Source organism: Oncorhynchus kisutch, linkage group LG13 (assembly GCF_002021735.2).
Source record: "Oncorhynchus kisutch isolate 150728-3 linkage group LG13, Okis_V2, whole genome shotgun sequence".
In the NCBI taxonomy this organism is placed as follows: Eukaryota; Metazoa; Chordata; class Actinopteri; order Salmoniformes; family Salmonidae; genus Oncorhynchus; species Oncorhynchus kisutch.
The window spans coordinates 25,739,768-25,763,619 of record NC_034186.2 but is presented as its reverse complement, the minus strand read 5'-3'; the positions used below and the strand labels follow the sequence as shown (position 1 = coordinate 25,763,619).

General features: G+C 45.6%; 1 protein-coding gene across 22 annotated transcripts in view; it reads right to left on the bottom strand.

The window, feature by feature from the left end:
* The window catches only part of fryl (furry homolog, like), a 104,289-nt gene that overhangs the window by 44,879 nt on the left and 35,558 nt on the right, over window positions 1-23,852 (bottom strand). For 16 of the 22 annotated variants that reach the window (XM_031785846.1, XM_031785845.1, XM_031785828.1 and 13 more), the window contains 22 exons: window positions 14,616-14,818; window positions 13,723-13,776; window positions 12,479-12,618; window positions 12,294-12,390; window positions 10,479-10,558; window positions 9,929-10,009; window positions 9,642-9,810; window positions 8,911-9,003; window positions 8,541-8,639; window positions 8,249-8,350; window positions 6,698-6,742; window positions 3,539-3,642; window positions 3,184-3,292; window positions 2,976-3,062; window positions 2,659-2,830; window positions 2,282-2,414; window positions 2,094-2,201; window positions 1,713-1,935; window positions 1,350-1,529; window positions 1,164-1,250; window positions 824-1,092; window positions 164-371 (listed from right to left, as the gene is read on the bottom strand). In XM_031785846.1, coding sequence (XP_031641706.1) covers window positions 164-371; window positions 824-1,092; window positions 1,164-1,250; window positions 1,350-1,529; window positions 1,713-1,935; window positions 2,094-2,201; window positions 2,282-2,414; window positions 2,659-2,830; window positions 2,976-3,062; window positions 3,184-3,292; window positions 3,539-3,642; window positions 6,698-6,742; window positions 8,249-8,350; window positions 8,541-8,639; window positions 8,911-9,003; window positions 9,642-9,810; window positions 9,929-10,009; window positions 10,479-10,558; window positions 12,294-12,390; window positions 12,479-12,618; window positions 13,723-13,776; window positions 14,616-14,735 — 2,760 coding nt within the window. In that variant the 5' untranslated portion in view covers window positions 14,736-14,818. Of the gene's footprint in view, window positions 1-163; window positions 372-823; window positions 1,093-1,163; window positions 1,251-1,349; window positions 1,530-1,712; window positions 1,936-2,093; window positions 2,202-2,281; window positions 2,415-2,658; window positions 2,831-2,975; window positions 3,063-3,183; window positions 3,293-3,538; window positions 3,643-6,697; window positions 6,743-8,248; window positions 8,351-8,540; window positions 8,640-8,910; window positions 9,004-9,641; window positions 9,811-9,928; window positions 10,010-10,478; window positions 10,559-12,293; window positions 12,391-12,478; window positions 12,619-13,722; window positions 13,777-14,615; window positions 14,819-22,698; window positions 22,823-23,852 lie in introns of those variants that run through there. The other 6 variants (XM_031785838.1, XM_031785850.1, XM_031785849.1 and 3 more) reach the window with 4 other exon arrangements.

Below are 23,852 nucleotides of genomic sequence, written 5' to 3'. Positions count from 1 at the left end.
CAAAGGCCACAAATCGATATGACAACCCAAATCATTTTCAAATCTAGAACTAAAGGAAATAAACATGGCATAGGATTATCTTTGACAGCACCCATGTAAAACCTTGCAAAACATATACATTTTGGGGGGGACAGTTGATCACTGCGGGGTCATGCCCTCTGACCTTTGAGTCGTAGCTGTAGCCGCTGTCTGGCGTGGACGCCAGCGTCTCAGGCGGGGAGCAGCGGATGGAGCCAGAGGTAGAGGAAGAGGAGGAGTTGGGGGAGGAAGTGGCGGAGCTACAACAGAGGATCAGGTAGTTCCTCCACAGCCCCACGTACGAGTCACCACTGCTGCTCAGGCTGTTCAGCTTCTTAGCATTTATAGGGCTGCTGCAGGGGCACAGGTCAAACAATAACAGGCAGGTGGTATTAGAAAGTTACTGAGATAATATCCATGTGTGCCACATACACACATTATAAAAGGCTGGCAGCAACTGTCGTCTTCACGTCTCCATAAACAGCTGAGAGCTAGATCTATTAGGATGATGTTACCCACAATCACACGGCGAGTCTCCAGTGATGATGTTCACCGTACCATCACCATAGACCAACCAGTGACATCATCCAGCACTCTAATGAGCAGACTGCAACCACATCCATTCTAAGTGCCTTTTAACAACCTCAAATGTAACACAGAGAGACAGACAGAGAGACAGAGAGAGAGAGAGAGCGAGAGAGAGCGAGAGAGAGCGAGAGAGAGCGAGAGAGAGCGAGAGAGAGCGAGAGAGAGCGAGAGAGAGCGAGAGAGAGCGAGAGAGAGAGAGAGAGGCCTAGAGACATACTTGATATCCACTTGTGGAGAGAGCAGCTGCAGGCGAGTGTAGGCGAACATCCAGGCGTAGTTGAGTGCGGTAGGGCAGTGCTTGGGCAGGTGCTCCTGGCGCAGGTAGCTGGACAGGCTGATGACCCAGGGGTCCTGGCCCTGTGTAACGTGGGCAAACACCCAGATGTGCGACGGGCTGACCACGTCAAATTGGTGACTGATGGGAGACGAGCTCCATTCTGCCAGCGTCTGCAGGTCGATACCACTGGGGCAGTATAGCAGGTTGGTCTGCAGGGGAGAGGGGAGGGTCAGGGTGTGTGTGTTTGTGCTGTATTAAACAACAGCTTTGCCATTCTTACCTGGTCAGCTCCTGTGAGATGGATGAAGCTCTCCAGCACAGAGGCACTTTGTCTGTCCATCACATCTATGGCCAACTCCTCATCTCCCTGAGAACAACATACAGTAACCATCAATGTGTCTCTTGCACCTTACTTGAGAAATGCTGCATCTCATTATTTTTGTCACTTTTAAATCACCGTAGTTACCTTGGCGATGCCCAGAACGGTGTGCAGGGCTCGGACCTCTTTGAGGACATTAACAGCCAGCCTCCGGGTGGCAGGGCGGCAACTGCAGAGCACCACCAGTGCCAGGCCCTCCACCACATGCAGCACCCCCCACAGAGGAGAGCGTTCCAGGGGCAGAGATGGCCCGCTGCCAGGGCCCTGCTGGAGCACACACAGAGTTACTTTCTTACACAAACCCTAGTCAAAATACACAATAACCCTACTACTACAGTACAGAGCAAGGAGTTCCAGACCCTTTCCTTGTACAGAGTTTAAAAACACACAGAGCAGACCAAAATATAGCAGGACAAAAATAGATGCCATAGCTATCCACTCTCCACCCACCTTGTTGCTGGTCTGGACTGCCTGCCTCCACTGGCTGATGAGCTGCAGCAGCATCTTGATGGCGTTGTCCAGCAGCGTGGGGTGAATGTCAGTGACCTCCCGCACAATGAAGTAGACAAAGCCAGAGAGCACGTCCTCCCTCCACTCTGGGAAGTCCAGCATCAGGGCCTGGAGGGTGGTGAAGGCCAGGCCACGCAGCTCCTCATCCATGTGGATGGTCAGCCTGAGGAGGAAAGGCACTGTGGTCAAACAATCACAGAGCTTTTTAAAGACACAGCTTTTGAAGTCCTTCCTAGTGATGCTGAAAATATAAGCCCCATTGCTTTGTTCATCAATTAGTCCCAGACAGAGGTGGTGCATGTGAAGGAGTGGGATCCTTACTTGGCCAGCAGCTCTATCAGGTCCTGTCTGCTCATGCCATCTGGGATCAGTCTGGGGATGGCCGCCACACACGTACGGAACAGATCGATCTTCGGCTTCCTTTCCCCCCTGCAACACAACACAGTTAACAAATGTGTAACGGACACTCATGTTACGGGTCACATATGTTAAGTCAGAGAGGCACTTGCGTGATCATATCCTCAGGCTCCTTATTGGACATCTGGACGTTGGTCATGCTCATGGAGCGCCCCACCTCCTTGTCCAGGTGACGCAGCATGTTGTCCAGGGCCTTCCTCACTGCTGGGTAGTACAGTGACATGCCTACACACACACACACACACACATATATATATTACTCTCACACTACACATTTGACCCTAAAATGACCCACTGCCATAAGCTTATTTATTTATTTATTTGAGAAATGAATTTGACAGGGAGAGCGCACAATCAACATTTCAGTTTCAACATCAATGTAAAATTGCCGGAGTTAGCAACAAAGCTAGTCATATCGGAGTGGTATGGCCCGTTGTGACGGGAAAGGAGCTCAGAGGTGGTGACCTACCGATGACCTTGGCCTCCTCGTCAGTGAGGGTGGTGGCGAGGAAGATCTTCTTGATCCGCAGGGTGTTTCCTGAGGGCATGATGGCCCCTGTGGTGGGCATGGGTGGCTCCCCGTCCTTCTGCTGCAGACTGTCAGCTATCACCAGGAAGGCCCTCAGGCCAATATTCATCCTCTAAGAGAGACAGCAAGAGAACATGTGACAGAGGGAGAGAGGAGAGTGAGAGATAGAGGCATGGAAGGAACGGTCAGAGAATGAATGAAGAGTGCGATCACAGTGAGTATGATTTGATCATTAATTTCTCTCGGCTATCTCTTACTTCTGGATTGATGGTGAATGTCTTGTGAGATTTGCCCACACACAGGAGGTCATAAATGATCTCCTTCATAGCAAAATCCAGCCTTTCCTGTGAAATCAGCCACAACAAACCAATAATCACTAATCATAGATAAGACACAAGCCACTACCTGCTGTTTAGAAGGAATTATACAGGAATCACTACTCCAGCATGGCCTCATTAGACATACCTGAGCTATAAACTGGATGATCTTGACGAAGATATTGAGGGGCGTGTCGCGGGGCACCACGCTACGGGAGCCTTTGGGGAAAAGTGCTGAAACGATGCTAAGCAGCCGGCTGCAGGAAACAGGAGAAGATTCAAGGTTTAAACTGGGATGTTCACCAAGGAGACTGTAGACTAGACCAGTTCTGAGTGTAGATGGGATTCTAGTTCTGGTTCTGCTAAAGGAGTGATGTGGGCACTTGCTTTGTTCTATATGGTGATTTAGGTGCTGTCTGGATGACTTTCATTTCACAGTGTCAGTTCATGCAGAGATGGTGTGGAGTGGGCCCACAGCCTGTTCTGTCCGGGCTGGTACTGACCTCTGGGTGACGGTGTTGCTCTCACACTTGATCCTGATGATGTAGACCCACAGCAGTCTGTAGAGTGACTCCAGTGCCACACGGGACATTTTGGGATCTTTGTTCTAAAGGGCCAGAGACAGAACACTTTCTTCACCCACCTGTCTTCTCACTGTGACAGATTCAAGTCTGGTGTGGGGCATGCCACATAAAGCAGGGATCTGACACACAAACCATTCACTTAGACCTACTGTACGGAATTAAGCAATTTATACGGCCCGTTTCATTTATAGAGATGTTTGAGATGCCCAAGTGATGATAAATGACTCACAGCTGTGATTTGATGAGTCTGCTTCAGATCGAAACTTAACTACTGATGTATGAGATTGTTGAAATGACTTAAGCTTGTCAAAAAATAACTTTGTTCCAGAGTGACTCTGCCTATGTATAAATGTACAGCATGTTGTGCTGGCTGCAGTTTGTGACGCGTGTTGTGCTGGCTGCAGTTTGTGACGCGTGTTGTGCTGGCTGCAGTTTGTGACGCGTGTTGTGCTGGCTGCAGTTTGTGACGCGTGTTGTGCTGGCTGCAGTTTGTGACGCGTGTTGTGCTGGCTGCAGTTTGTGACGCGTGTTGTGCTGGCTGCAGTTTGTGACGCGTGTTGTGCTGGCTGCAGTTTGTGACGCGTGTTGTGCTGGCTGCAGTTTGTGACGCGTGTTGTGCTGGCTGCAGTTTGTGACGCATGTTGTGCTGGCTGCAGTTTGTGACGCATGTTGTGCTGGCTGCAGTTTGACACGCATGTTGTGCTGGCTGCAGTTTGACACGCATGTTGTGCTGGCTGCAGTTTGACACGCATATTGTGCTGGCTGCAGTTTGACGCATGTTAAGCTAGCTGTAGTTTGACGCATGTTATGCCAGCTGTAGTTTGACGCATGTTATGCTAGCTGTAGTTTGACGCATGTTATGCCAGCTGTAGTTTGACGCATGTTATGCTACAGTTGAAGTCGGAGGTTTACATACACGTTGGGGTCATTAAAACTAGTTTTTCAACCACTCCACACATTTCTTGTAAACAAACTACATTGTGCATGACACAAGTCATTTTTCTAACAATTGTTTCACTTATCTTTCACTGTATCACAATTCCAGTGGGTTTAATTCCAGAAGTTTACATACACTAAGTTGACTGCCATTTAACAGCTTGGAAAATTCCAGAAAATGATGCAATGGCTTCAGAAGCTTCTGATAGGCTAAATGACATCATTTGAGTCAATTGGAGGTGTTCCTGTGGATGTATTTCAAGGCCTGCCTTCAAACTCAGTGCCTCTTTGCTTGACATCATGGGAAAATCAAAAGAATCAGCCAAGACCTCAGGAAAAAAATTGTTGAACTCCACAAGTCTGGTTCATCCTTGGGAGTAATTTCCAAACGCCTGAAGGTACCACGTTCATCTGTACAAACAATAGTACGCAAGTATAAACACCATGGGACCATGCAGCTATCATACCGCTCAGGAAGGAGATGCATTCGGTCTCCGAGAGATGAACATACTCGGGTGCGAAAAGTGCAAATCAATCCCAGAACAGCAGCAAAGGACCTTGTGAAGATGCTGGAGGAAACAGGTACAAAAGTATGTATATCCACAGTAAAAAATGAGTCCTATATCGACATAACCTGAAAGGCCGTTCAGTAAGGAAGAAGCCACTGCTCCAAAACCGCCATAAAAAAGCCAGAATACGGTTTGCAACTGCACATGGGGACAAAGATTGTACTTTTTTGAGAAATGTCCTCTGGTCTGATGAAACAAAAATAGAACTGTTTGGCCATAATGAACATCGTTATGTTTGGAGGGAAAAGGGGGAGGCTTGCAAGCCAAAGAACACCATCCCAACCGTGCACGGGATGGCAGCATCATGTTGTGGGGGTGGTGCTTTGCTGCAGAAGGGACTGGTGCACTTCACAAAATAGATGGCATCATGAGGTAGGAAAATGATGTCGATATTATGTGGATATATTGAAGCAACATTTTGCCACATCAGTCAGGAAGTTAAAGCTTGGTCACAAATGGGTCTTCCAAATGGACAATGACCCCAAGCATACTTCCAAAGTTGTGGCAAAATGGCTTAAGGACGACAAAGTCGAGGTATTGGAGTGGCCATCACAAAGCCCTGACCTCAATCCTATAGAAAATTTGTTGGCAGAACTGAAAAAGCATGTGCGAGCAAGGAGGCCAACAAACCTGTTACACCAGCTTTGTCAGGAGGAATGGGCCAAAATTCAACCAACTTAGTGTTTGACCCAAGTTAAACAATTTAAAGGCAATGCTACCAAATACTAATTGAGTGTATGTAAACGTCTGACCCACCGGGAATGTGATGAGTGATGTGATGTAAACTTCCACTTCAACTGTAGGTGTAGTTTGTGATGTGTTACGCAAGTAGTTCGGGATGTTCCAACCTCTGGGGAATGTTTGTACAGCTGAGCATTCCCAAAAATCTGTAACTAAAGGTGCCATTACACAGTGCTGCCCATCAAATCCATGCACACAACATTCTCTCCAATATCAACACAGCTGACAGCCATACAAAGGATTCTTTCAAGGGTACTGCAATAACCTTTCCACCCATCAGTGGGCCATGGAGCTGCGAGGGTGCCACACACAGCAGCATGTCAACACCAATGATAAGAGAATTGGGTGTAACTCAGGACTATTAGAGCACACAAAATGCTACAGTACTCTATGGGTCTCCAAAAATAAACTACAAAATCCATTTGGAACGAGTCCTCAGATCTACCAACAACCCATTCCAGGTAACTGGCTTCAAACCCCTCAAGGAGTAAGGTGGGTATCTGAGAATGTGTGCGCTTGATGCACCAGCTCGATGCGCTAACCACTACTACAACACACACAAAACAGCAAAGCCATAAACCACTAGTAAAAGACAAAGCAGCAAAGCACAAGCCAACATTGCATCTCAAAGAATTATGTGGCTAATAGCCAAGTGTCCAACCACTACTTTCTCTGTAATCTTCACTCAATGAGCTCCACTTTAAGAGGACTATCAGATTCCAGAGCCTCGTTGCCCCTGGCTTAGTAGCTGCATCCCCTCTGTCCTCCAGGACGAGGTCAGATGACCTCTTGGATGGTGTCATGCCACCTTACAGACACCAGACAAACTCACCTGCAGTGTCTCAATCTGCTTTCGGATGCTGTTGTTAGACGGCATCTGGAGCGAGTGAAAACGTGAGAAAACGACAGGAGACACTGAGTGTGAGGATGTGGGGAGGTAGACATGCAGGTTAAAAAGAGAACAGAGCGACAACAAAAAAAACTAACTCACTCCTAACTGACTTCGATCCACTTGAATCAGTCTCATATTAGACACAGAAGTAAGATGCAAAGTATGAAATGCAAAAGTAACATTGACACATAAAAAATGCATCTGTTCTATAAAGACTAATATAGCCCAAATGAAATTGTTTACATTTCAACATGTACCTTTATTTTCTAATATTTCATACTTTCTGAAAGTGAAGAAATGAAAGATGTGCAATAGAAGGCAAGTGAAATTGACAGGGAAGGGAGAAAACACACAAAGCAGGCCAAGGTGAAGCGAGTAAAAAGTAAGTAGATCGTGCGAGGACAGGGACAGTGAAAGGAGACTAGCTAGGAAAAAATATATATGTTACGACTATGACACACACACAATCTACTAGGCTCAGAAATCTGAGCAGGTCCACCCATCCCATCACCAGTCTGATACACTGTACCAAAGGTATCACTTTAACCCATTGAGTTTTGATCTCCTTAAGACACACAACTGAATGGATTTGAATTAGCATTTGAACTGATCATCAAAACAAGGACAGGTTAAAATGGCCCAGTGGACAATAAGAGCTAAATCACACATTCTCAAACAAATCTCCACCAGAATCATGGTTCCACCACACAAACAAGGGAGCTTACATTAGCACCAAATAGGGTTAGGGGGTTAATTAAAAACTATGGAATCAAAGGGAATCTAATCTCTCACAGGGAATCAAAAGCAAATGGATCACCACAGGACTGTGATTATAGAGTCAGTTCAACAAAATAATCACCATAGAATCACCACCACAGAGCAAAGGGAATTATAGCACGTCCACCATGGAATCAATTCAGAGTTGAGGAGCGAGGCGACAGTCACACAACACAGAGCATCTCGGCAGAACTAGCTTGAGGATGGTACAGGAGAGGAGCACGATTGATCGGTTTGTGATTGGTTTGCGGGGGGTTGTCGGACAGGGGAGGAGGAAGATATGATCGTTAAGGCACACCCTTTAAACCAAAAACACCTCATGGAGTTGTGGTGTGCAGGGGATATCTAACATCACACTATGACAATTAACAACGTACCTGGTAAAGAACATTATGCTAGAGCAGTAATGTTTCAGTCATAGTAACAGTGATAAATGATAGAACTTGTTATGCAATAAACATCAAACATGAATATTTTTTTAAAGGAGGCTCATAGCACTTACTACTGCCTAAGATCATCTAGTAGATCATCTATTTTCATAGTCTTTAGAAAATTATACTCCATTACATGGCCCACTTTTAAACATTAGGGAATCCACTGTCTTTAAAATATAAAACTAAGTGTCCTATTAAATGTGAAATTGGCATGGAAGTCTGCATTTTCCTTCATAGGCCAGTATACTAGGTAACTGGTTCAGGTGATTATGCTGTGTACCTTCAGGTGAGAGAGGCAGTTTGTGAGGAAGATGTGCCAGTTATTGAGGAAGAACAGCTTCTGACTGACACACAGCAGGCACGTCACCAGAGGATACAGAGCCTGAAAGAGAGAACACACGTCAACCACAGAAGAGAGGGGAAGGAAACGAGACGAGAAAGAGAGAGAAGTGGGAAAGAGGGAGATGGTGTGAGGAGATTAATAGTTAACAAGTTGATGTCATAAAAAGAGGGAAACGAGACATAGCAGAGAGAAGTGGAGGGAATGTCCAGATAATAGTGTGAGACGTTACCAAAGAGTGCTTCTTTCTGGAGCTAAGGTCAAAGGTTGTCTGGTAGAGCATCTCCACAAAGTTCTTCAGGCACGGCACATTGACTTCATTCTTCACCGCCTGCAGGGAGGAAGGAAGCTGTCACCACTGAGCACATTCAATACGTGCGACTGAAATGGTAACCTATTCCCTAAATAGTGCACTACTTCTCACCAGGGCCCATATATAGGGAATTAGGTCCAATGACATTAGCCAATCGAAGGTGCTTTTTATGGTAGCTAACACAGAGGAATCTCTTATACAGAAAGGCTCTATCCTACTATTAACTTGTCTAGCTATAACCAATGTGGGGTTTTCCCATGTTTTGTGTTGTCGTCTGGGTGGTACTCACAGCAGCCACAGGGATGAGGATCTCAACAAACAGGCCAGCCAAGGCATGCTTTATGTCCTTATCCTTCACCTCCAGGAAATACTGGGCACACTCCTGAGGAACACACAGACGCATACCAACATGGATGACAACATTGACACATACATAAACAAACCAAATAGACAAATGGAAAAACAATAGACCGTGCAACAGATTGTCACATATGGGCAGAAACCAACAGACGTAAAGGGAATGTGGTGGCACAAATAAACTACGGCAGATTACCCAACATGTTCCATCAGCATGCTGGGAAATCAGGGCTTGTTAAGAGGGGAGCATATTGAGTGAGCTTTTTACTGCCGTATTGAGCTTAACAAAAAGGCCTTGCTCCGTTCAGTGCTCTTGGCACCGTGATCTGCTATCTGATCGTTACTCATCTGGCTTTATGAGGCTCTGCTACAGAGAGCTGCTGAGCTCAAACAAAACGGCTGCAGTAAAACATCCATCCTGGGTGTAGTTCAGCAGAGAGCCATTAAATCCCTATACGCAGCCACTCAGACAATCAGATATACAGTCCTGTACAGTCTGGGCATCAAATAGACTAGATACACACCTGTTCATGGACACATCAGGGTTAAATTCACTAAAAATTAGGTTTTGAAACAGGGAGGGACTACCTGAAATTGGCCAATAAGAAATGCTTATTGTTTTGGTACGGTTTGCCAAGGTGTGCTCCACCCAGGATAACTGACCTGCATGAACTGGAAGGAGGCCTCAAAGTCCTCCACGGGGTACATCTTGACCCTGAAGAACTTCATGCCCATGATGAGGCTGATGATGCTCTGGACCACGTAGGGGCTCTGCTCCTTCTGCCTCAGCTCCTTCAGCTCCGTGATGAACTTCTTACGCACCGCCTGGAACCTGGAGACACACATTTTGACTAAGTCTTCCATAAGGAGCGGGCTCCTTTTTAATATATAGTTTAGGAGTAAAAAGGAGTGACATGTTGAGTTATTTGGACTGTGTTAAGATGACTTACTTTGACTGTGTGAGCACTCCGATGACCTCAGCATACAGGTCTGCGATGATGTGCACATTGACAGTGTTAGGGCCAGAGCACCTGCCAATCAGAACACATCCATAGTCCACTCACACTCAGAGAAACAGCTCTCATGATATGTTAACACAGGGGGTATGAAGACACTGACCATCAGACCTGCTGAGGAGCAGCTGAACAAACAAACCCATTAAAGGAATTAGCATCCCAAACAGTGTGATAAAAGTTATGGCCGATCAAACATCCATCTCTCTAAAACCACAAGCATGTAGCTGCATACTGTAGGGTTGAAGCAGCTGAGTGAAGGTTTACTCAAGTTGTCTGACAAGTGGTGATTGTGTTTCCTTTAAGTGACAATATGTGGACTGACCATAAAGTCACACATTGGTCATAAAAAACAGTCTATTCAAACACACATAAAGTAATGAGTGAATCAACTGCAGAGCCAAAAGCCCTCTGGAATATTGTGTGCTAGACTAAAGTATAGTATGTGTATTAATGGTGTGTGTGTCTTGTGTTTGTTTACACTCACCCCTCTTTGTGTTTAAAGTGCTTGAATGCCAGGTTCAGAACTTCATGTACTAAAGTATCTGGCACGGGGTGAAGAGGAATCTGTGCCGTGAACATGAAAACATTACATCATATTAGGTACATCAATACTTCCTTCATGCGGTCTCTCTTCCTTTACTACCATTCATTATCCTCCCTGTTGGAGCCAAGGACAACGAAGCCCTGAGATCCGTGAAGGTTTGTTCTAAGAGAGAGTGATTTGGATCTGGATAGTCTGGGGTTGGTCTAGATGCTGTAGGTTCAGGATGACAGCTCGCTAAGCCTTGGTATGCTGGCATTGCAGTGACAATGCATGCTGTCTACCACACTGAGGAAGGGGACTCATCTAACAGACCAGACACAGACCAGACCCAGACACAGACCAGACTGGCACAGACCAGACACAGACCAAGACACAGACCAAGACACAGACCAAGACACAGACCAAGACACAGACCAGACCCAGGCACAGACCCGACACAGACCCAGGCACAGACCAGACCCAGACCAGATCCAGGCACAGACCAGACCCAGGCACAGACCAGACCCAGGCACAGACCAGACCCAGGCACAAACCAGACCCAGGCACAGACCAGACCCAGGCACAGACCAGACCCAGGCACAGACCAGACCCAGGCACAGACCAGACCCAGGCACAGACCAGACCCAGGCACAGACCAGACCCAGGCACAGACCAGACACAGACCAGACCCAGGCACAGACCAAGACCAAGACACAGACACAGACCAGACCCAGGCACAGACCAGACCCAGGCACAGACCAGACCCAGGCACAGACCAGACCCAGGCACAGACCAGACCCAGGCACAGACCAGACCAGACCCAGGCACAGACCCAGGCACAGACCAGACCCAGGCACAGACCAGACCAGACCCAGGCACAGACCCAGGCACAGACCAGACCCAGGCACAGACCAGACCCAGGCACAGACCAGACCCAGGCACAGACCAAGACACAGACACAGACCAGACCCAGGCACAGACCAGACACAGACCCAGGCACAGACCAGACCCAGGCACAGACACAGACCAGACCCAGGCACAGACCAGACCAGACCCAGGCACAGACCAGACCCAGACATAGACCAGACACAGACCAGACCCAGACCCAGGCACAGACCAGACCCAGGCACAGACCAGACACAGAACCAGGCACAGACCAGACCACAGACACAGACCAGACCCAGACACAGACCAGACCCAGGCACAGACACAGACCCAGGCACAGACCAAGACCAGACCAGACACAGACCAGACCCAGGCACAGACCAGACACAGACCCAGGCACAGACCAGACCCAGGCACAGACCAGACCCAGACACAGACCAGACACAGACCAGACCCAGGCACAGACCCAGACACAGACCAGACACATACCAGACCCAGGCACAGACCACACAGACCAGACCCAGACCAGACACAGACCAAGACCAGACACAGACCAGACCCAGACCCAGGCACAGACCAGACACAGACACAGGCACAGACCCAGGCACAGACCCAGACCCAGGCACAGACCAGGCACAGACCAGACACAGGCACAGACCAGACACAGGCACAGACCACACAGACCAGACCCAGACCAGACCCAGACACAGACCAGACACACACACAGACCAGACCCAGGCACAGACACAGACCAGACCCAGGCACAGGCACAGACCAGACCCAGGCACAGACACATGCACAGACCAGACCCAGACACAGACCAGACAAGACACAGACCAGACCCAGGCACAGACAGACAAACAGGCAGAAGTAACGTTAAACAGGACTCACCTGTTTTAAAACTTCAACTGAAACTAAACAGAATATGAAATCTATGGCTAAGTCCCTCCGCTCCAATAGGTAGTCTTTATCCCGATGCTGTTCATCCCTAGAGAGAGAGAGAGCATTATGACAGATTGTGGGAGGTGAGGGGAGGACAGGCGAGAGGGATGAGCAGATTAGGAGGAGTATTGTACCCTTTGGACTTGGTGCTGGAGCGAGGTCTGTACTCATAGGACTCATCCTCAGTGCCACTCTGCCGCCGGTACCAGTCAAACAGTGTGCGCAGCAGGGAGGGCAAACAGTGTTCCGCTACGGAGCTCATAGAGCTTATTAACTGTAAGAAGAACACACACATTACAATAGCTAGTTATTACAGCTTACAGGTAAAACATCATCAGAATGTACATAAAGGTCAAAAACATGAATACAAAGAAATCCTCACCAGAACAATCATCTTAATCACCAATATGACACAGATACTGAGGTTCTATATTTGACGTAAAAGGCTCCACTGTAAGGAGATGAGGATGCAGGGAAGGACATCGAGAAAGACGGGGACCGAATCACTGGGTGACATACAATACAGAACAGGATGTATTGATTGGAATTGTAAGTGCAGTGTTTGATGATATGTCGAGCACAGTGAGGTCCTATCCTATTGAGCGGCTAGCGCTAAAGCCGCCATAGCACAGGGCTCTGACCAACAAACAGGCTCTGTTAGAAACACCTCATCAGCACTTTGATCATCAGAATTGCAACCTCATACTGTGAATGTATTATCTATTAACATCCCCTTTGCAGACTAAAAATGGTAGGGGTATATTGCCATAATGCTAGCAATAAATATGTTTCTTCTTCAACTACATGCACCAGAGCAAACAAAAAGTCAATCTATGCATGTCAAGCGTATAGTTTTTACTGTCAGTCAATCTGCAGTGGGGTAAAGTAAGTAGTCTTCTACACAATGAATGGTGTGTGTGTGTGTGTTTAAGGACAGTGCGGTGTGCTGAGGGTGCTGGATGATGGATGCTGGGAGGGAGAGTTATGCAACTGCTCTCTGTGCCCTCCCGGCACCAGGCGGACAGACTCCAGCACCCAACACTGATTCACTGCTAAGGATGACACAGCGATTCTGCTCCCTGTATGCTCGTTCTACCACACTCAGTCACAATGGAGGCAGCTGGATCTATAGTGCACCATATTCTCATTGGCGTTGTGCTGTGCTGAACAAAGCACTCTGCAGCAGCTCCATTGTTCAGAGTTCCACAGGCATCAGTCAGAGATGAGGGATGGATGGGTCATTGAGTGGGGATTGATTGGGTGAAGCTGGGGAGTTCAACTATTGTATGAATGGGAGGTGGGGGGGTACAATTATGGCTGGAGGTGAGGGAGAGAGTCTATAATAACAATGCATGTGCGCACACACACTCAAACTCACCTGATCAAATTGTGCATCTTCCCCTCTCTGGAGGGATCGGGACAAGAGTTTCTCCTGAGGGAAAGAAAGACAGAAACAGAGCTGTCGGTCAAGTAAGAATTAAATAGAAAAATATAATAGGACCCCTAGATCATTCATATCAGCAGACCAGTGGATGTGGGGCCAGGTGAAACAGGAGAGGAGATAGCTGACCACAGGACAAACACCAACCAGGGAGAGGAAACGAAGGGGTGAGAGAGGCAGAGGAGGTGGCAGCAGAAGAGAGGAGCACTCGGGGAGATGAATAGAGATGAATGGAGAGCTGAATGGAGGGAGAGAGTGGTCCAGAGGGAAGGGGTGGCGTTTAATGACATGTTTACTCCCCCTTCCAAACACACACCCTCCCAGCAGCCCCGAGCTAGGGCAAGGGATTATACCTCCCACGGAGTCTTGATATGAGTAAAAAAAAAAGCTCAGTATTCCAAGAAAATAACATCCTCCCCATTCTGGGAAATCACACTGGAATGCATGCGTCTCATTTATCACACCCACACAGGCCTGTGCGCACACACACGCACCTCTAAGTTTAAGGAGAAGTCTGTTTACAGACTTAACACAGGCAGTCACTAGAAACATTTTGACCTGTAACCTCTTTAGCCTTCAAGCCAAGTAATGCTATGTTGCAACCAGGACCCAGGAACTCAGGACAGGGCTAATGAGCTAATAGTGTTTCATTCCAAATCAACCGCTAGGCTAGCCCCTACAACTAGGCACTTCATGTAGATATGAAAGGTAATAGCACATGGTAATATTAGTCAGAATATTGATAACACCTAATCAATTATTTCCGTCAATTCAGGGTTAGGGGTTGATTTGGTCTTACTTGCGTCCCCCCTGCCCCCACAGCAACTCACCAGCGGTTCAGCCATCACCACCTCAATCTTCTTCTCAGCCAGCACAGCAAACTCAGCAAACAGGCTCTTGATGACAAACTCCCCGGGCTTGAGCTCGGGGTCGATGATGATGCTCGACATGGCGGCGGCGTTGCGCTTCTCCCACGTCAGGGGGGCCACGGAGGGGGCGCGACGTCTACTCAGGCTGTTGACAGGGGCTGAGGCTGCAGGGAGGGAGAAGACAGAGGTCAGATTAGGGCTGTCCCCGACAATGTTTTTTTTTATCTTGGTCGACCAGAAAGTAGTCTGTTCTTTCGACCAATCGATTGGTCAATTTTTTAAACGTATTTATTTTTCCATATATAGACACACCCTATGTTTCAAAATAAAAATCAACGACATGTAGGCTGAGCATGTCTGATGCTTTAAGAACTGCGATTAAAAATGAACACACAAATTACTAAAGAGGGAGCCAGAGATCAATATAGCCTAACCGGAAGAAACAAACCTGTTCCCGACCTTCCTGCTGCTGCTGGCCTTCACATTTTCTGCTGTTATGCTCCAGATGTTAACCGGTAATAGGTTACACCAGAGGTCGACAACCTTTTCCATTTGGAGTGCCAAGTTATTCAACCATTTCTACTGATCGGAGTGTCAGTTATGATTTTCAGATGCACATTTTTCTGGAACAGTTTCATTTAATTTATAATAAAGTCTTCATATGATCAGGGTGATTCTCTGATCCACCTCTATGCAGACGACACCATTCTATATACATCTGGCCCTTCCTTGGACACTCTATTAGCAAACCTCCAAACGAGCTTCAACACCATACAACACACCTTCTGTGGCCTCCAACTGCTCTTAAACGCTAGCAAAAACCAAATGCATGCTTTTCAACAGTTCGCTGCCCGCACCTGCCCACCCGACTAGCATCACTACTCTGGACGGTTCTGGCCTAGAATACGTGGACAACTACAAATACCTAGGTGTCTGGCTAGACTGTAAACTCTCCTTCCAGACTCATATTAAACATCTCCAATACAAAATCAAATCTAGAATCGGCTTCCTATTTCGCAACAAAGCCTCCTTCATACACGCCGCCAAACATACCCTCGTAAAACTGACTATCCTACCGATCCTCGATGATGTCATTTACAAAATGGCTTCCAATACTCTACCCAGCAAACTGGATGCAGCCTATCAGTGCCATCTGTTTTGTCACCAAAGCCCCTTACATCACCCACGAATGCAACCTGTATGCTCTAGTAGGCTGGCCCTCGCTACATAATCGTTGCCAGACCCACTGGCTCCAGGTCATCTAAAAGTCTACGCTATGGAAAGCTCCGCCTTAACTCACATCACTGGTCACGATAACAACACCGACCGGTTGCACACGTTCCAGCAGGTATATCTCACTGGTCATCCCCAAAGCCAACACCTCCTTGAGTCGCCTTTCCTTCCAGTTCTCTGCTGCCAATGGCTGGAACGAGTTGCAGAAATCGCTGAAGCTGGAGATTTATATTTCCCTCACTATCTTTAAACATCAGCTATCTGAGCAGCTAATCGATCGCTGCAGCTGTAAATAGCTATAATCTATAATTAGCCCACCCAATCTACTTTCCTCATCCCCATATTGTTTTTATTTACTTTTCTGCTCTTTTGCACACTACTATGGCCTATTTATTGCCTTACCTCCTCACGCCATTTGCACACACTGTATATAGACTTGATTTTTTTTCCATTGTGTTATTGACTGTACGCTTGTTTATTCCATGTGTTGTTTGTGTCACACTGCTTTGCTTCATCTTGGCCAGGTCACAGTTGTTGAGAACAAGTTCTCATTTACTAGCCTACCTAGTTAAAAAAATCTCAAAATCAATGTCTAAATGAAATTTAAAAGCAACTTTTATTGCAATTGCCAATATGTAAAAATATCCTACATAAAGCCAACAATTAAAAACATTGCAGCCTGCAAGTAGGAAATATCTTGATGACAATAAATATCCTGTCAATCACATTGGCTATGCATGGCCTGTCTGCAAGGAACTTGAAAGATTTAATACAATAGTTGATACACTTGGTCCAGCCTGAAGCTCCTCTGAGCAAACTTGCAACATTGAATAACATATTCTGGGTACTCAAGAGTTTCCCCTCACCATTGAGCTGCAGACAGACAGACAGACAGACAGACAGACAGACAGTTGTATGCTGTTTTGCACAAGGGATAAGTAGTAAATCAGGCAGGCCTATTTTATGACGTTTCCACCGGATCAGAGCATGACATTTCTCCCCCTTTCATGCTGAGTGGAAAATTGAAAGGGAGAGAGCTGGAAAGGTTTTTCAAATTGACAATAGTTTCTCAATGTAGCATCTCTGTGGATGTGAAAACAGACTTTGTTTACTTCAAGTTTGAGGCGAAGAAAACATTTGAGAAGCTCTACAGTGATGGTGAGTTAAGACAATCAGGCCTAGCCAGTCTCCAGACCTAAACACAATAGAAAATCTTTGGAGGGAGCTGAAAGTCCGTATTGCCCAGTGACAGCCCCGAAACCTGAAGGATCTGGAGAAGGTCTGTATGGAGGAGTGGGCCAAAATCCCTGCTGCAGTGTGTGCAAACCTGGTCAAGAACTACAGGAAATGTATGATCTCTGTAATTGCAAACAAAGTTTTCTGTACCAAATATTAAGTTCTGCTTTTCTGATGTATCAAATACTTATGTCATGCAATAAAATGCAAATTAATGACTTAAAAATCATACAATGTGATTTTCTGGATTTTTGTTTTAGATTCCGTCTCTCACAGTTGAAGTGTACCTATGATAAAAAATTAGACCTCTTCTACATGCTTTGTAAGTAGGAAAACCTGCAAAATCGGTAGTGTATCAAATACTTGTTCTCCCCACTGTATATGCGTAATCAAGATTGACAGGAGCGCTTTTACCGTAACCAAACAAGCCTTTTAGATTATAATGATGGGAATAAATGGTAAATGTACTACTGGTGTGCCATCCACGCAGCCTCAGCAATGGACTAGTCCAATTAGACAGATGTGAATCAGACTTGTGTCTTGTGTGCCATCATTTATTTTTACATATATTTGCCACTGCCCGACTAGAATAAAATCTTGGCCGACCAAGAACCTATCGACCGAACAACCGACCTGTCAACTAAATGTGGTCAGCCCTAGCTAGGTCAGTTATAACTGTTCGAATAGCCAAAGTGTAACGGAGACCGTCACAGCCCTAGTCAGAGACCAACCCTCACATGACACGAGGTCAGGGGTCAGCTATAATCCAAGCAGATTGATTTTCTATCTCAGAGAGGAGCTATGCTAGTATGTCAGTTGGTGCACAGTGAAAAAAATTAACACATGCCAAGCCTTTAGCCTCGTCGTAGCTTGATTTCATTAGCAATCGCAAAACTAACTGCAAGCCATGAGGGAATCTTGAAAATTCTGAGTTGGATAAAAGTGATGTAGCATAGGCCTCACTGGACTACACCCCTAAAACCTACTGAACAGACTAAGAGCAATAATATAATCTCAGACACACACACAGTTATGTAAAGATGAATATTAAGGTCAGGTGATCACACCACAGCAGAATGAGGCAAGTGATATACAGTTCAAACTAGAGGTTGACCGATTCAATCGGAATGGCTGATTAATTAGGGCCGATTTCAAGTTTTCATAATCGGAAATCGGTATTTTTGGACACCGATTTGGCCGATTTAAAAACATTTTTTTTACACCTTTATTTGACTAGGCAAGTCAGTTAAGAACACATTCTTATTTTCAATGACGGCCTAGGAACGGTGGGTTAACTGCCTTGTTCAGGGGCAGAATGACAGATTTTTACCTCGTCACCTCTGGGATTCAATCTTGCAACCTTACAGTTAACTAGTCCAACGCTCTAATCACCTGCCTCTCATTGCACTCCACGAGGAGCCTGCCTGTTACGCGAATGCAGTAGAAGCCAAGGTAAGTTGCTAGCTAGCATTAAACTTATCTTATAAAAAAACAATCAATCATAATCACTAGTTAACTACACATGGTTGATGATATTACTAGTTTATCTAGCGTGTCCTGCGTTGCATATAATCGATGCAACGCTGGGGGATGATTTAACAAAAGCGCATTTGCAAAAAAAGCACAATCGTTGGACTACTGTACCTAACCATAAACACCAATGCCTTTCTTAAAATCAATACACAGAAGTATATTTTTAAACCTGCATATTTAGCTAAAAGAAATCCAGGTTAGCAGGCAATATTAACAAGGTGAAATTGTGTCACTTCTCTTGCGTTCATTGCGCGCAGAGTCAGGGTATATGCAACAGTTTGGGCAGCCTGGCTCATTGTGAACTAAGTTGCCAGAATTTTACGTAATTGTGATATAACAGTGAAGGTTGTACAATGGTACAGGAATATTTAGACTGATGGATGCCACCCGTTAGATGAAATACGGAACGGTTCCGTATTTCACTGAAATAAACGTTTTGTTTTCAAAAGGATAGTTTCCAGATTTGACCATATTAATGACCAAAGGCTCGTATTTCTGTGTGGTATTATGCTATAATTAAGTCTATGATTTGATAGAGCAGTCTGAGCGATGGTAGGCAGCAGCAGGCTCGTAAGCATTCTTTCAAACAGCACTCTTGTGCGTTTTGCCAGCAGCTCTTCGCAATGCTTCAAGCATTGCGCTGTTTTGACTTCAAGCCTATCAACTCCCGAGATTAGGCTGGTGTAACCGGTGTGAAATGGCTAGGTAGTCACTCGCTCTGAGACTTGGAGTGGTTGTTCCCCTTGCTCTGCATGGGTAACGCTGCTTCGAGGGAGGCTGTTGTCATTGTGTTCCTGGTTCGAGCCCAGGTTGGAGCGAGGAGAGGGACGGAAGCTATACTGTTACACTGGCAATATTCAAGTGCCTATAAGAACATGCAATAGTCAAAAGGTATATGAAATACAAATGGTAGAGAGAGAGAGAAATAGTCCTATAAATACTATATTAACTACAACCTAAAACCTCTTACCTTGGAATATTGAAGTCTCAAATGAAAGTTGGTGGTTCCTTTTAACATGTTCTCATGTTCTCAGCAAGGAACTTAAACGTTAGCTTTCTTACATGGCACATATTGCACTTTTAGTTTCTTCTGCAACACTTTGTTTTTGTATTATTTAAACCAAATTGAACATGTTTTATTATTTATTTGAGGCTAAATTGATTTTTATTGATGTATTATATTAAGTTAAAATAAGTGTTCATTCAGTATTGTTGTAATTGTCATTATTACAAATACATTTTTTATTTCATTTATATCGTCCGATTAATCGGTATCAGCTTTTTCATCGGTATCGGCGTTGAAATATCAAAATCGGTCGACCTCTAGTTAAAACGCACTCGGCTGGATGCAGAAAAGTGAATCTGTGCACAGGAGCTCTCAATATTTACACAAGCTTCCTGTAACACATACCTAAAAGGGTCAGCATAGGAACTCACCTCAAGAGAGAGGAGTGTGTGAATGTGGGAGCTTGTGGGATGGTTGGTACACGCACGTTTAAATAGTGAATATAGCCATGGTGTCCATTTGTTAAGCCTTCATTTGATCTGTGTTGTTGGTTTCCCTAGAAACAGGTGAAAACAAACAACCACATAATTCAAAACAGAATCCTCTCCTATGTCCATCAATAAAACATGGAGCTACACTGAACATTCACTGACATACCAGGACAGCTTGTGCCAACACAGACAACCTTTAACACACAAACTGGTAGAATACACACAGGATGGTGGGAAAGAAAGCTTCCCATTCTGAAGTTTATAAAGAGACCAACGGCCTGTTTGCTGCTGGACTAGGACACAGTCTGCTCGGTCAGGAAAGAGGGGACACTGGGACGGACAGCTACTCGTCAGCTACCTCCTCCCAGGAAACATATTACTGTTTCTTCCTGTTACCATGGGAACACTAACGTGTTCCCAAAACTTCAAACAATAGCAAGGAGTAAAATGGCACACAGTAAAAATGTAGGAGTTTTGTCAGAAGAGGAGGAAAGATGTTAACACCCAGTTAACACCCAGCAACGCACCCATTTAAACCCTACTGAACAAACAGAGACACACACAGCTTAGGCTTAACTCAGATGGTTGTGTAATAGGCCCGAACTAAAGTGTTGGCGTTTCAGAGTTGGGTGGTATTTTCCTATACAGTAGTGTTGGGGAGCATTACACCCCTTTCTATTTTAATTAGCAGCCACACAAGTTAGTCCACTGGTACAGTAACAGCCACAAAGAGCTAGAGGTGGCACCCTTATTAGCAGAACAAACATAATTGGACATTTCTAATGGTTCAGCAAGCGCAGCGGCACCGCAGCCAACACAGACACAGTGCTTTATGTAAAAGGAATCAGAGTCAGGGACAGCACGGTGAATGGGGGTATAATTTTGGGGCGCATCAGTTGAGCGTAGTTAAAATGTTGTTCTGCAGCACAGAGAGCCTTTCAAACATTCCCTCTTTGTTTACCGTGTTCCACCAACATCCCCTTCCTCCCCTGATGATGTCACATAGCCAACTCCCTACAGCCAATGACTGTCCTGTGGCCTCAGACTCCCTCACTCGCTCTTCCTCCTTCTCTACCCCCTTCACTCTAATTCTCTCCCTCCCCTTCTCGCTCTCCCTCTCGCCTTGGGCCAGCTGGGCTGCTGACTGCCTGGCATACAGAAATTAGAAACATTGTTTGTGCATTTCCACTCAACAACAGGGTGAAGAAAAACATACAAGGCATCCTTTCCCTGGCCAGGTCTCTGCCCTGCCCTGCCCATCTTCCCCCACTCTCAATGGGGAGTCATTTGTGACGTGCAACATCTCTACCTTCTAGGGATGGGCATGGTAATTAGAACATCCAAACGGGCATTAGTATTAGAATACTTACAAGAGTATTCATTTGAGGAAACATAGGCCTATTTTAAATACAAATACAATTATCTGACATTGCTACACACAAGCATACCATGACATTTAAAATGATACATTTAATATAACAACAAAGTTCTGAATGTAGTTATGACGTGTGCCACATAAAAATCACACCCCCTATAGCCTCCACAGGTTCCACGCCTGGAGTTTGTTGACACCACAGTCGGGGGGCTCCATGTGGAGCTTGTTGTTGACACTACAGTCAGAGGCTCCATGTGGAGCAAGGTGAAGTGGGAGATGTCTAATCAAAGCAAAATGTAATTCAAATGACAGAATTAAGTTAGCTAAATGAGAAGTAGGCTACAGCAAGCAACCAACAGGTAGGCTGTTTAATATGAATGGAGTTGTTGTAGGCAAGGACGGCTAGCGCATAAAAAATAGCCTCAACTAGCTTAGCTGGCAAGCTAACATCTGGCTAGCTGACAAGCTAACATCTGGCTAGCTGACAAGCTAACATCTGGCTAGCTTCGTTACATCGATTTGATGCAGTCAAGATAGGTTATCGATCATTCCACCTGGCAGTGCCTATGGCATTTACAACTGTCTTACTAGCGCGAGTCAGTGCCTACTTTTTCCTCTCTCTCCCTTTTCACACACACCAGCCCCTGCCCATCGCTTGCCCTGCTGCAGAGCGCACCTTATCTCCCGAGACGCACAGGATAAACAAAGTGAAAAACAATCCCAACCATCCCCCAAAATGTAGGATATTATTTGATTTAAGGAATTTCCCCAACTAACCCCATTGCAAACACCAGAGCTGCTTCCACTTACTGCCTGGCCTGTCACTATACCTACTTAATACTGTACTGAATCCCTCAACACCCCATTCAAATTTGAATGCAAACATGACCTTGTGATGGCAAGTAAACAACTACTCCCTGCCCAGATTGCCTTGTTATCTTGCTAAGAGGAGGACGTTCTAAAGAGGAACGACTCCGTGGTATGTATCTGCAAGATTAATAAATGTGATGCACCTGCACAGCCACTAACCTATTACCGAGATCGTTCTCTACCTTCTAGCAACACACAAAATCTATACTTTCATTCAATTGTTAAATTATCAAGCCACAAAAATATTTTCTGTCTCAATAGCAGATCAATTAATGGGCTAAAGATTCTGTAGGTACCTACTGAAAGCCCTCCAGTGAGAGTCTAGTAACTACGGTTCTGTGAGTGGAGATGAACCAGACCACATGTACTCCAATGCCAGCGTGCCAAAGGTCCAGAACTCCCGCTGCGACAGAGAGAAGAGCTCATGCCTGCAATTAAAACAGAGCACCCAGTGGGATTACACAACTATTAGTCTGTGACTCCACCTCGTCACAGTAAAAATAGAGCCCTCCCTAAGGCCTCTCACTTCCGCTCTCAGGACAACCAGGAACAATGGAATGTGTTTGACTGCATGAGAGCTAAATGTTTACACTCACAGTACTTTTCTAACAATGTGTCTGAACATGTGCAGATTCCAATCTGTGCCTACTGCCCTCATTCAGTTCCAAATAGATACAACACTGCAGTAAATCACTCTTATCACACAAGCAAAGTAACATTACTAAAAAGCATTCAGTGTTTAAAAAGGGACATGAATAATCCTGGCAGGTGTAACAAGTAGACTGATGGCAGGGTTATCTGTACTGAGGCCAGTGCCTAGCAGGGTGATCACAGAGCCAGCTTCTTATAATGAGTGTTTTGGCTGAACACGTGTGACTGCAGAGGAGCTGAGGAGGACAGAGTACACAGGGGGCTGGAACAGTCTGGAACATCAAGTATAGCGGAAACAGAAAGAAAGAAAAAGGAAAAGAGCGCAGGAGATAAAAGTTTTGGCAGAGTAGCATAGTGACAGTTGCTGAAACTAGGCCTTACTCCTCATTGTTCTTACTGAGGTCCAATGACGAAGAGTTGGCAGCCAACACAGAGAGGGGGAACAGAGGGGAGAGGGGGCATTCATTAGAGAAAGAGAGGCAAAGGGGAAAAAACAGTTTACCCAACAGTCAGCTTGCTTTTCTACTGATCATTTTACAAGGAGTCAGCAGCTAGCTACTGAGGCAGACTGAATTACCGACTGTTAGAGGTGCCCTGTTTAGTTTACAATTAGGGTGCTAGTAGCAGTGTGGCAAACGAAAATAAAGCACCACTAACTTTGCTTGACCATAACACACAACATAAATGAATCGATCAGAAATCGGTTACTAAAATTATAAATTCACTGGGCCACAGATCCTGAGGAAGTATTAGGATAAATTTGAGACTAAGGCAGAATAGGTTTAGTCATTTTCTGTTCCAGA